The following is a 12,523-nucleotide window of genomic DNA, read 5'->3' as shown; positions in this document are numbered from 1 at the left end:
AAACCAAGTCTTGGTCACATCAGGATGACCCGGTCCCGGACAATTTCGTGTTTATTAATGTAGATAAAGGAACCACGAATTCCTAACCAGAACGACCCTCCTGCAATGCAGAGCCCATTACATAACTCCTCCTCTTCAAACCCTTCAAAGATTCCCCATTATCTGCAAGATAAAGTCCATGTCCTTACATGACATAAAACCAACCAAGCTCCACTCACCACAGCTTTATCTCACTTCAACCATACCCCACAACAGCCCCCACAAACCCTAATCTCCTTTTTTTCAGAACTATTTGCAGTTTGCTAAGCACACTCTGCGTTCACAAGTTTTGCACACATCTCTCTCTCTCCCCTTTCTACACCCACCCCATCTCTCACTCCACCCACAGTGACTTTTAAGAACCAGTTCTGACATTATCTCTTCTAAAAGTTTGTACAGTCCCCCCGCCTACCGCCCTACACACACATTCTGGGCTAAAGTCTCCTTCTCTGTGTCTGCAGGGGCTCCAAAAACCATTCCCATTGAGGTCTTTACCATACCCTTCTCGTATGGCAGGCTTGCTCAGCTGTCGCCTGCCCTACAAGCTGAGCGCTCTGTGAGAGCAGGGACTATTTCTTAATCATCTTTGGATTTCCAGCCCCTTATATCATTTCTGGACCAAAGCAAACATTCCAAAATTGTAATGAATGAATGAATGAGTTTTTCTAAATCCCCCAGTTTTCATCTATAGCCCTTAGGTTCTAAGGAACAGTCAATGGGCCCTAACTAAAAGTTTGGTTGGTGTGACCTCCTAGTTGGCTGTGATTTCACCGTCCCCACTCTAAATGAACCAAGACAGATTAGAGAGAAACTTGAGAAATAGAGGTGAGGATGTACAGAGGTTACCAGGCCCTCACTCTACACAGCTTGTACTCAGTAATCACTCCCATGTCTCTATAATTCCACGAGACACTAGAATAAAATGATGAAAATAGGGATGGTGGGAACACCACCGCCTCTCTCCCCCAACCCCAAATCACTGTGATGAGAAGGGGAACAGTTAAGGGATCGTGGATACATTTGAGAATCAGACAGAAAGGCAGTGGGGAAAGTGGGTTACCATCTGAAAGTGTGATTAACTGGGAAAGCCCCAGATCACAATCATTGGAGCTAACACATGCTGTGAAGAGATAATGGAGACAGTTCACCGCAGGGATGAAGAACAAGGCTATGGAGTCCTCTTGATCCATGTCTACAGCCCAACCCCATGACACACGACCTCTGGGCCTTTGGAGGACATATGTTATTCTCTGACATATGTTATTGTTATTTTTCCCACAGAAAATCTGTACAAGAATGTCTAATGTATGGGGCTGTTGTGAAATTTAGTGAGATAATGAATGGAAAGTGCCTAGCACTCCACAAATGAGAGAGATGGGTATTATCCACTATCAACTCCACGCACTTTCTTTAAATAGCAATTTTCGGAGCCTGTTTACTTAGTTCAAGTAAACATCAATCTAGATAAACTAAGAAAATCTAAGGAAACACATCACAAAGAGCTGAATCAGCTTAGAAACTGAATGACAACAATAGGTAACAATTACTGAGTGTTACTATGTGTTAGGCACTGCTAGACATATTTTATACATATCAATTCTCACCATAACTCTATGAAATAAGTACTGTTATCATCCACTTATTTTTATCATCCTCCTTATTATACTAATGAAGAAATAAGGTACAAAGCAATTTAGTTAATTATCCCAGGTTACACAGCTATCAAGTGGTAGAACCAGGATTCAAACCCAGGGAGTCTAGATTGCCAGTTGGTATGAAGTGAATTGTGTTCTCTCAAAATTCATATGTTAAAGCTCTAACCCTCAGTACCTCAGATTGTGACGGTATTTGGAGCTGGGCCTTTAAAGAAGTAATTAAGATAAAATAAGGCCATTATGGTGGGCCCTAACCCAATATACCAGGTGTCCTTACAAGAAGAGGAGATTAGAGTCACAGAGGGACACTAGGGATGTACACACCCAGAGGAAGGGCCACGTCAGGGCACAACAAGAAGGCAGCCACCTGCAAGTCAAGGACAGAGGCCTCAGGAAACACCAAACCTGCTGACACCTTGATGTTGGACTTCTAGCCTCCAGAACTGTAAGAAAATAAATTCCTGATGTTTAAGCCACCCAGTCTGGTATTTTGTGATGGCAGCCCTAGCAAACTAATATGCCAGTCCACACTCTTAACTACAAAGCTATTTGACTTAAAGGCCGTACGGCTTCCTCCCTATGCTTAGAGCAGTGCCATGCACACACAAAGTGAACGCAATCGATGACAACTGAATTCGACTGAAACTTCAATATTTGCCCATTAACTGAGGTTAGAGGGGGCCGTCTAGGCCTTCTGCACCTGTGTTATCTGTAGACCAACCCAGACACAGCAACAGATTCAGTTCTAAGGGAAAGGTCATGACCTTGGGCTCAGGCTGGTGCTGAGTGAATCCTGAAATCAGTGGCAATAAGAAGATTCCCCCCAGCCCACTGAACTCTCACACAGCCCACTAGTGTCAGCTCCGTGGGGCAGGGATTCTTGACCGTGTTGTTCATTGACGTAGTCCCCAATGACTAGAAGAGTGGCAGGCACAGAGCAGGTGCTCAATAAATACTTCTTAAAAGAAGAAAAGATCAGTGTGATAGCATAGAAGGGAATAGACTGAATGGAACTGAGGCACATGCATGTTTTACGCTGTGAGAAACGTGGCAACTATTCGGTGTCCCCTCTGTCCCAGTCATGTGGGACATCAGGGGACAAGTTTCAGAGGCACAGCAGAGAACATTCCCCCGTTCCCCCACTTTGTCTATGAAGGCATGTAGAGAGCAACCAAGAGGGCCCTAGAGCGGGGTGCTGCTTGAAGCAGATGCTCAGTAAACTTTTGTTCACTGATGAGTGAAAGTCTTAAACTGACCAGCTCAATTTGATTGCTAAAGAAATACCCTTAGGGCTTTTCTGATAAAGAACACAATGTGCTTTCAATCTAGATTTTTAAAACTAAAACAAGATTCTTACCCTCCTAAATAAATATCTTAGAAGACAGTTTGCACCTATGTCCAAGATTTCTAGGATTTTGAAGTCAGTGTGTTTCCAAGTTGTGGGGTCATCTGGGTCATTCTCCTAACTCTCTACAAAAGACCCTGTCCCTGCCAGACAGCCTGAAGCCACGCGAGATGCGCAGCTGCCAGCCCCTTGCTCTGGCAACCACGCCATCACCCAGCAACTCACAGGGCTGCTCGCGTGGACTCGGAAAGAGTGGAAAATACACAATGTCTTTCTCCTACTTCATAATGGACGAGGCAATACCAGTTGGAAAACGTGAGCAATGTGGGATCTACAATGAATTTAAATGGAAGTTGGTGGCGTGCCTGTAGTTTGTCTTCTAAGCAGCCTTGACACACAGAATTCCTGGAACTAGACTACCTTAATTCAGTGTGACAGCTCTGTGGCAATAAAACAGCATCCTAAAAATAAAGCATACATAATGCATCTTCCATCAGCATGAAAAATAGTACAATGCTTAAATGCTACCAAAATGGTGTCCCTTGGGATTCATTCACATTACTGTGCAGACTGCGAGGGGAGCTTTGGCAAAGTTGCTAAATCGAAGATCACAGAGGGGTGCTGGGTTTTCCTGTGCTCTTGACTTTTACATGGACATAGTCTGCTTTGTCTTGTCTTAGATAAATATTTTTAAATATTTTGTTAAAAAAATTATCGAAATGTGTCAGTATCACCCAGTATCTGGTGACCTTTGCAATGATTTATGACTTTTGCAAAGACAGTTTGGAAGAAAACGCACTAATATGTTCAGCCACATTTGCATCCATATGATTATTTTTGGAAAAACAAGAAAATCTGGTAACATTGGCTTGCATTTAAAAAAAAAACAACCCTTGTAGCAGTGTTCAGAATGATACGTCAATTCTTCCCCTGAGTAAAAATATTTTCAATGTTAAATTGTAGAATTGAAAGAAGAAATTAATTAAAAATGTTGGCATAGTGGTAAATCAGAAATCACCATACTAAAATTTGCACATTTTTGTCACTAACCCATAATTACGCCAAGTTATATTTGAGAGGTGGTAGTGGTATGGGTTAAGAGAAGAAACATGAGGAGGCTTTAGTGTCAGACAGAATTGGGTACAAATTACAGTTCCACTGCTCACTATGTATGTGTCCTTGGGCAAATTTCATAACATCACCCATATTTAAAGTATCAATACTATCTGCTGTGTGGACGTGTTAAGTGATGGAGTAGACAAAAGATACCAAATGCAGTGTAGGCAGCGTGTGATACATAACACTAGACTCTTTATAGATTCAAATTGAACAAGATTTCATGATTGCAGAAATGGATTTTTTTTAAACAGCCCTTTGATGCTGTATTTCAACTCACTTTTGCATTTCCCGCAGACATGCGTAGGATGAGGCTCTGCTTCATGATAATTGCTGAATTTTGTAGTATGGTACACTGCTGCACTCCCTACCTAATGATAACCTTGCTGTTCCCCAAGCACACTCTTCTCATTTTCTGGGTTATCTTTGGAGTTACACCTGTCAGAAAATGGTCTGGTATTCAGTAAAAGGCCAGTTAAGTCCACTAATTTCACTTATATATTTTTGTATTCAAGGAGAATTCATCAATTTATACAAACCTGTCCCAGATTAACCTGAACTAACAGCTCTGTGCTGATTGAATCGCAAACATCCATTTTACTAATTTAAAAGACTCTAAGGGCCTGCCCAGCAGTGCAGCGGTTAAGTTCACATGTTCCACTTCGGTGGCCCAGGGTTCACCAGTTCAGTTCCTGGGTGCAGACTTATGCATCCCTTTTCAAGCCATGCTGCGGTAGGTGTCCCACATATAGAGCAGAGGAAGATGGGCATGGATGTTAGCTCAGGGCCAGTCTTCCTCAGCAAAAAGAGGAGGATTGGCGGCAGATGTTAGCTCTGGGCTAATCTTCCTCAAAAAAAAAGACCCTGAATATGAGCCTTATAATTGATACCTTTTGTCTTTGGACTGAGTCAACAGAAAGCTTCACCTGAGAGGCTGGGGGCAGGCAGATCATTCAAATCATAGCATTGGATTCTCTTTTACGTCTCCCTTTGCATCTCATATATCTTTTTTACATCCAGGCAATTTACATGACTTTGAGCAAGGTACTTCATTATTCTGAGCCTCTATTTTCACATCCACAAAATGTCTCTTACAGAGTACCCACCTTGTAAAAGTAGTATGAGGATTTAGCGAGACAATGCATGCACAGTACTTAAAACAGTGCCTGCTATATGGTAACACCAGCATTACTCTTGCTATGGTTAAGGTTGTTGTCTCCTTGAGAAAAAAAGAGGTTCCCATAGCCTGTATCTGTGCATCAGTGTGTAAGTTGTCTGTTTCTAGTTATATTAAATAACTAGATATACTAATAGATTGTGGTGGTGAAGAAAAAAGGCATACCTTAAGGCCCCTTAAAGGATTTGTTGAGGGGAACAGATTGATTAAAAAAAGGAAAGACTTGGAAGATAGAAGACAAGGGTTTGAATTCTTTCCAGACAACAAACTCATTGTACAATCTTGAGCTGTCTTCTTATTACCTTTCTTTCATCTCAAAATTGAGGTAAAAATAAAACGTATACTGCATAGGTTTCTTGGAAAGATTAACTGAGAAAAGCCAAACACCTGTATTCAACTCACAATACAGACTAGCTGTGTTCTTGGTACTAGGCATGAATTTATTTTCACAAACATTAATCAAAAGTCAGAGAACAGAAACAACATTTAGAGAAGATAACTTACAAGATTTGCTGGCTAGCCACTCTCCCAGATATTGGTCTTGGTCTAAGACCAAGCCAGATCATCAGAGAAATACATGCCTAAGCTAAATCCTATTGTTCCTCCTACAGAAGACTCATTATCAAATTACATTATAGTGCGAGACCAGCAAACCATATTGATGGGACTCACAGAAACAAGCTTTATAAATCTTATTATTTGCATTATACAGAGGCTGCCAAGGACATTTTTTCATTACCTCTACAATGAGCTCTTTATAAGAACCTCCAGGAGAAATCCCAGCCAGGATTTAGGACTAAAAATGGTAGTACTTGTCATGAGTATTAGAAGCCGGAGGCAAATATAGATTTACTGCTTAGAGTCAATGGAACAGGCCAAGAATGCATTCCTGCATTCATTCAAAAATATTTATTGAGTACCTACTATGTGCCAGACTCTCCATTAGGATCTAGAATTGCAATGACAAACAAGACAAGAAATATCTCTACCTTCACAGACCTAGAGATTAGTGGGAAGGCATAGGTGATTACACAAACAATTATAATACAAAGCAATGATATAGTTTTTTTATGATGTGTTTCTTTGTTTTCTCCTTATTTATTATTTGTGTCTCTGTTCTGCTTTTTTGTTTAGTGGTTACCCTGAGGTTTGTATTCAGAATCTCGTGTATAAGATAGTCCATTTTCTGATGGCCTCTTATTTCCTTAGTCTAAACCAATTCAGTCCCTTTCCTCCTCCCCTCCTAAATTGTATTTCTCACATCTTATTCCAACTTGTGTTGTGAGTTTGTGGTTAAAATGACAGGATTATCTTTGTTTTTGGTGTTTTCTTTCCCTTTAGCTTAACGCTATACTTGAGTATTTGCTATCCTATTCTGATTCTCCTTTCTCCCCCTTTTTTTTTTCAGGTATGAGGGCCTTCTTGAGGATTTCTTGTAGGGGGGTGGTGGTCTTGTGGCTACAAACTCCCTTAGCTTCTGTTTGTCTGGGAAAGTTTTTATTTCTCCCTCATATCTGAAGGATATTCTTGCTGGTTAGAGTATTCTTGGCTAAAAATTTTTGTTTTTTAAAGATTTGAATATGTCATTCCATTCTCTCCTAGCTTGTAAGGTTTCCGCAGAGAAATCCCCTGAAAGCCGGATAGGCGTTCCTTTGTAAGTTATTTTCTTCTGCCTTGCTGCCCTTAGTATTCTTTCTTTGTCATTCATTTTTGCCAGTTTTACTACTATATGCCTTGCAGGAGGTCTTTTTACACTGACATATCTAGGATATCTGGAAGCTTCTTCCACACAGATTTCCCTCTCTTTCCCTAGGTTTGGGAAAGTTCTCTGCTATTATTTCTTTGAACATGCTTTCTGCTCCATTCTCCTTCTCTTCTCCTTCTTGAATACCTATAATTCTTATTTTGCATTTCCTAATTGAGTTGGATATTTCTTGGAGACTTTCTTCTTTTCTTTTTAGTCTTAGTTCTCTCTCCTCCTCTGTCTGGAGCATTTCAACATGTCTATCTTCCATTATGCTAATATGTTCCTCTATGATGTCCACTTGAATGTTCAGAGAATCCATGTTTTGTTTTATCTCTTCCATTGTGTCTTTCATCTCTAATATTTCTGACTGATTCTTCTTTATAGTTTCAATCTCTTTTGTGAAGCAGCTCCTGAACTCATTGAATTGTTTCTCTACATTTTCTTTTACCTCGTTGAGTTTTTTGATGATAGCTATTTTGAATTCATTGTCATTTAGATTACATATTTCTGTGTCCTCAGGACTTAATTCTGGGTACTTGTCATTTTCTCTCTGGTCTGGAGATTTGATATAGTGTTTGATATGGCTAGAGGAGGTGGGTCAGATCTTATGCATCCTGATATTATTTGGTTGCAGTTACCACCTATCACCACTGGGTGGGGGTCAAAAGCCATGTATTCTGAGCCCTCTGCCTTCAGCCGAGATCCCCAGCAGTGAAGTAGGCACGAGGAGGGTGGGGGAGGGGTAATTTCTCCTGCGTGCTCTCCAGGCTTTCTCACTCTGCTCTCAATATCTGGTCTCCTGGGGTGTTGGCTTGATGAGGTCACTCCCTGCAAAAGCTCTCCTCCCTGTAGAGGTCTTTCCTCTAGGCTGCATGGCCCTCTGGGGTCCTTGATGTTCCCACGAATGAACATCCCCTGCCCCTCATGGAGCCTCCCACGGTCACGGATTGCAGTCTTTAGGGGAGGGAGCAAAGTTCTCTGTTACCCTGTTCTAGCTCCTCCGATGGGGGCTCCATCCTCTCCACCCTCCATCATACGGCTGCATGTCTCTGACACCTTTGTGTTGTGTTAGGCTGTCCTCTGTTGGAGTATGGATGCCCCTTTTGGTTGCATGTTGGAGGGGAGAGAGTCCCAGGCAAGTTCACTCCGCCATGATGCTGACATCACTCAGTGAGCAATGAAATAGAATGAGCCAGAAATACGTGCTGGGTAACTAGATAATATCTATCACCTCCTTAAGTGGACAAGGAGGCTCAAATAAAGGTAAGCTTGGGCCAAGAGAAGAATAGAGGTCCCTAGAAAGAAAATACACACTTCTGTGGGAGTCGGGGTAAGAAAGACACAGGTCAGGAAAAGACTAGAAATAGGTGGATGGAGAGAGATACTGAGAACCTAAGACTGTCTATATATTTCCTACCATGACCAGAACTGATCTGTTTATGTACTTTACATCAATATAATAGTGTACGTGAGTAGAATTATATTGTGTAGAGTGCTCATAACTATATTTAAATCTCTTTATAGGCTCCTGAGGAAATTGGCCTGATTTTATGACTCTCAATAACTAAATCAGAGAAGGATCAAAGAATGATCTGGTATTGCTTGAGATATAATCTTAGGTATTTAATTCATCACATTAAGAGACATACTAATACAGTCTTAATGGTTTCTTTCCATCACCACTTACTTCTGAAAGTATTGAGGAACGCCAGGCTATACTGGGATTATAGACCCTCCTTCAAATTGAATGCAACTGCCCTCTTTATTCCCAAAGACGCAGGATATAAACAGCACAGAATTAAATATCTAAGAGGAATCGTGGTATCAAAAAGCTTAACAGTCAGGACACCTGGATTTTAGTTCTACTCCTATCACATAAAGAAATGATATGTGAGGCTCGGAGGCTATGTGAGTGACTCAGTGAACTTAGTACTGAGATTGTACCATTTCCAGTTCATGTAGCTGATAAATTCAAACCTAGGCAGTCTAGCTCCAGAGCCCAGGCTACCCACTACTTTATTCTCCCAACTTCCATCCAGGAGCATCCCAGGGAAGCTCAGAGGTCTATCATAGTACCATGCCTCAGGATAGATTCAAAAGTTCACCTTCTCTTCTCAGGGGCCTTTATGACATGAAAATGAAGGGCAATACAGCATGACAAGGATGACCCTACACCCTGCTGTGCCCAGGACAGCCTCAGTGTATGCCTGTTGTCTCAATGCCCAACAATATCTTCTTTCATTCCAGGTGTTCCAGTTTGGATAATAAGTAATACAGTCACCGAAGCCCAGTGGTTGAGAGATTATGGTCTAAAGTTTGCTGGGCCTAGGTTCGAAACCCAGTTGAGCCATTAATGGTCGCTGTGGGAGTAGAGGCCAACTACTTTGCCTAACTCAGCCTCAATTTTCTCATCTACTGAATGGAAATAATAACAGTACCTCCCTCATAGCATTGTTTCGAGAACCATAGGAGTCAATGCGTGTTTGAACTATATGGATCAATTAATACAGTGCTTAGCAAATAGTGAGCACCCAATAAAAATTAGCTGTCACCAACATTCGATTAAATATTGGAGAGGCTCTCTCACATCAGCATAATCACAGTGCACTATTTTGTGACCTTGAGACATCAAAACACACCTGTGAATCTGAAGCACTTAGACATGAACCAGGATAAGTAAGGAACGCCAAATCTTCTAAGCAAATCACAGGTACTGCAAGAAGAACCCATTCTAAGACTAAATTACAATCCTAAAGCCATTGGACATGCCCTTTAGTTCTCAGACACTCCCAGGACTTTTGATTTATTCCAGTCCAGACTCCGTGAGACTCTCACTAAAATGCTAAGTTTTATGGTGACAGGAAATACAGGAATATCCCTTGAGTTTATAATCTCTCTGGAGCCCTTTTTAGCCTGTTGGGCCAGCCTAAATTCATAGTGGCAACTTCTGGGATCATTCTGCTTTCAAACACAAGCTACCAACCCACCCAGTTTGTACTCAAACCTTGGAATAGCCTCAAGATTCAGAGAATATCCTTTATATGGCATGAGTTTGGCCACAGACCAGCCCCTTTGCCTGCAATGGAAGTGACTGGCTACATACCCTAGAACCTGCAAAATGTTTGTCACCTGAGAGAATCTTGGAAATTAGGCTCAATAAACCATAGTCATGGGCTTAAAGAAACCGTACAGCTAGTTAGCTTATATACTGAAGAAATCACCTATTTTTGCCTCATTTTCTTTGTAAAATAAAGGGATTAAATCCATTGTGAAAAATTAAGGGGTTGAATCTAACATGGTCTGGCTCTGGGCATCTTAAAAACATTCCATCTGCTGAGGAAAGATAACCCAAGTCCCCCTTTCCTTTAAAAACTTCTAAGGAATGAAATTCTACTTACTTCCGTAGTAACCTGTCTACTAATACGCCTGACTGTCAGCACTGCCTCCACCCTGGCTTGCCCTCCTCATCATGCAAATTGCCATCGGCTTTAATTAGATTTAATAAGCCACTGGGAAGTGCAGTGAGGGAAATGGAGAGCAAAGATTACACAGTGTGGGCTTACTCTTGCATGTCGAGAACAGCATTTCCCTGGAACGCTCCTATCCTCCCAAACTGAGAAAATAAAGAATGCCAAGCGTATGGAAAGACACGCTGCTGCTGCTGTCCAAATGGGAAACGTGGGTGGAGAAAATCACTCAGAAAAAGAGAGTGAGGGAAAAGGGAAAATCAACCCGAATCCCCAACAGCTGCAAATAACGAAGCATGTGAAGCTGTTACCTTGGATGAACTCTGATTTCCTGCTCACAGAAGGCAGGGTCCTGTTGAGTCCCAGGATCCTGTCCAGGTGGAAGGCAAACACCTCACTCATGTCCAAAGGCTGCTTGAGCAGCCCACAGGGGAGAGGGCCGCAGCCGGGCTCGGCGCCAGCAGCGGTCCCCTCCAGCACCAGCAAGCGCGCTCGGCTCTTAGAGAACACTGGCTGGACGCTTGCCACTGCACCATCGGCCAGCAAACGCATTCTGCGGATGTCTTCTTTGCTCAGCCACGAGGGGGCGCTCTCGCTGTAGATTCTGATGTTGCTCTCCCTGGTCTTGGGCAGCTGGAAATCTGAGCGCCCACCTCGTACTCCAGGACCTCGTATCAACCTCCAGGGTCGTTCCCCAACCTTGGCCAAGTTTCCTACCTGGACATACCCAGGCACTTCAGCATCAGCAGCCCTTGCAGCTTCCCGCTGCTGGATGGATGGTCCAACCAAAGCCTCCTGTCCAGGGTCCAGAGATGCCACTGCATACTTCTTCCTGCGCTTGGGTTTCACTGTGCCACGGATATTGGCGGGCTTGCTGCGCTTGGAACGTAGGGTAATGTACACCACATTGGGCTGCAGAGTGGTTCCGTTGCCCTGGGACTCAGGAGGGGCCAGAGTACCATCCAAGGGTATCTCGGGAAAGGATGCCTCGGCGGTGTCGCGGCTCTGGCGCGGCCCCTTTTCTGCTGCCCGTCTGTGCTGGAGAGAGGCGCGCCCCACCTGGCTTACCAGGAAGCCCAGGTAGATGGCACAGGCAGTGCCCAGCAGGAGGTTCCTCCGGGTCCTCGGGCGCCGGCTGCTCCAGAGTTTACACACCCGTGGGACGCACAGGGAGCAAATGAACCAGTTTATGAGTTGCCCTGGCTTGTCTGGACAGGTCATTTCTCTGCCTCATCCACATGTTGAACAGAGTTTAAAGTCTGCAGTGGGCTCCTGCTGACATGATGCATGATTTCCCGAATTCAGCTGTCACCTCCACTTAAGTGTCTAAGTGGTCTCCAGTGGGTAGAGGTGGAAGTAAAGGGCCGGTGGTGGAGCTGGGAAAGTTTCTGACGCGCGGCAACAAACCTTTTAAACTCCTATCAGCCTCCCCGAGGAGAAGTGGGGCTTGTTTCTGGAAATGAATGGAAACACAGTTAACTGAGTCACAATCTAAGACGAATTCAGTTCCTCTGCAAGAGGAAAGAAAAGAAGTAACTCTTTCCTTTCATAAACACCACCACTAAGTGAAGCTTAAAACACAGAAACAAGATAAATGTATAGATTTGATATTCAGTGCAGAGTAGTGAAAACAAGACACAAAAAGCCCAAGAATATTTTATAACTTGTAGCTAGAGTCATTTAATTTGATTCTGAAGGAAAAACGTTAAAATTTGACAAACCCAGGCTTTTCCTTTTTGAAATTCAGAAATAAGACGAGTAATAGATGTGTTTAAAAATCTATAGCTATCTCATATTTATTTTTAAAAGTCTTGCATAAAGCAATTGGGCAGAAGCACCAAGTTTTAACTTTCAAATTCAGAAACATATTCGTTCAATCCAACGGTACAACTTTTTCTGCATAATCCATTCCATTATCTTACACTGGGTTATTATAATATAAAGCCATAAACGCCCGTATCTATTTGGAAGCAGTTA

At 42.6% G+C, this 12,523-nt stretch overlaps 1 protein-coding gene across 2 annotated transcripts in view; it reads right to left on the bottom strand.

Annotated features, from left to right (window-relative positions):
• Positions 1-11,767, bottom strand: part of GASK1B (golgi associated kinase 1B) — a 56,087-nt gene extending 44,320 nt beyond the window's left edge. Inside the window, exons 1-2 of one of the 2 annotated variants that reach the window (XM_070261456.1) lie at positions 10,858-11,767; positions 10,643-10,740 (exon numbers count right to left, since the gene is read on the bottom strand). In XM_070261456.1, the coding sequence (XP_070117557.1) occupies positions 10,643-10,740; positions 10,858-11,767 (1,008 nt within the window). The remainder of the gene's footprint in view (positions 1-10,642; positions 10,741-10,857) is intronic. The other variant, XM_005607797.4, reaches the window with a different exon arrangement.
• Positions 11,768-12,523: the final 756 nt, after the last annotated feature.

This window comes from Equus caballus, chromosome 2, assembly GCF_041296265.1.
Source record: "Equus caballus isolate H_3958 breed thoroughbred chromosome 2, TB-T2T, whole genome shotgun sequence".
NCBI lineage: Eukaryota > Metazoa > Chordata > Mammalia > Perissodactyla > Equidae > Equus > Equus caballus.
The sequence above is the reverse complement of the archived record's forward strand: the minus strand, read 5'-3'. Positions and strand labels throughout refer to the sequence as shown.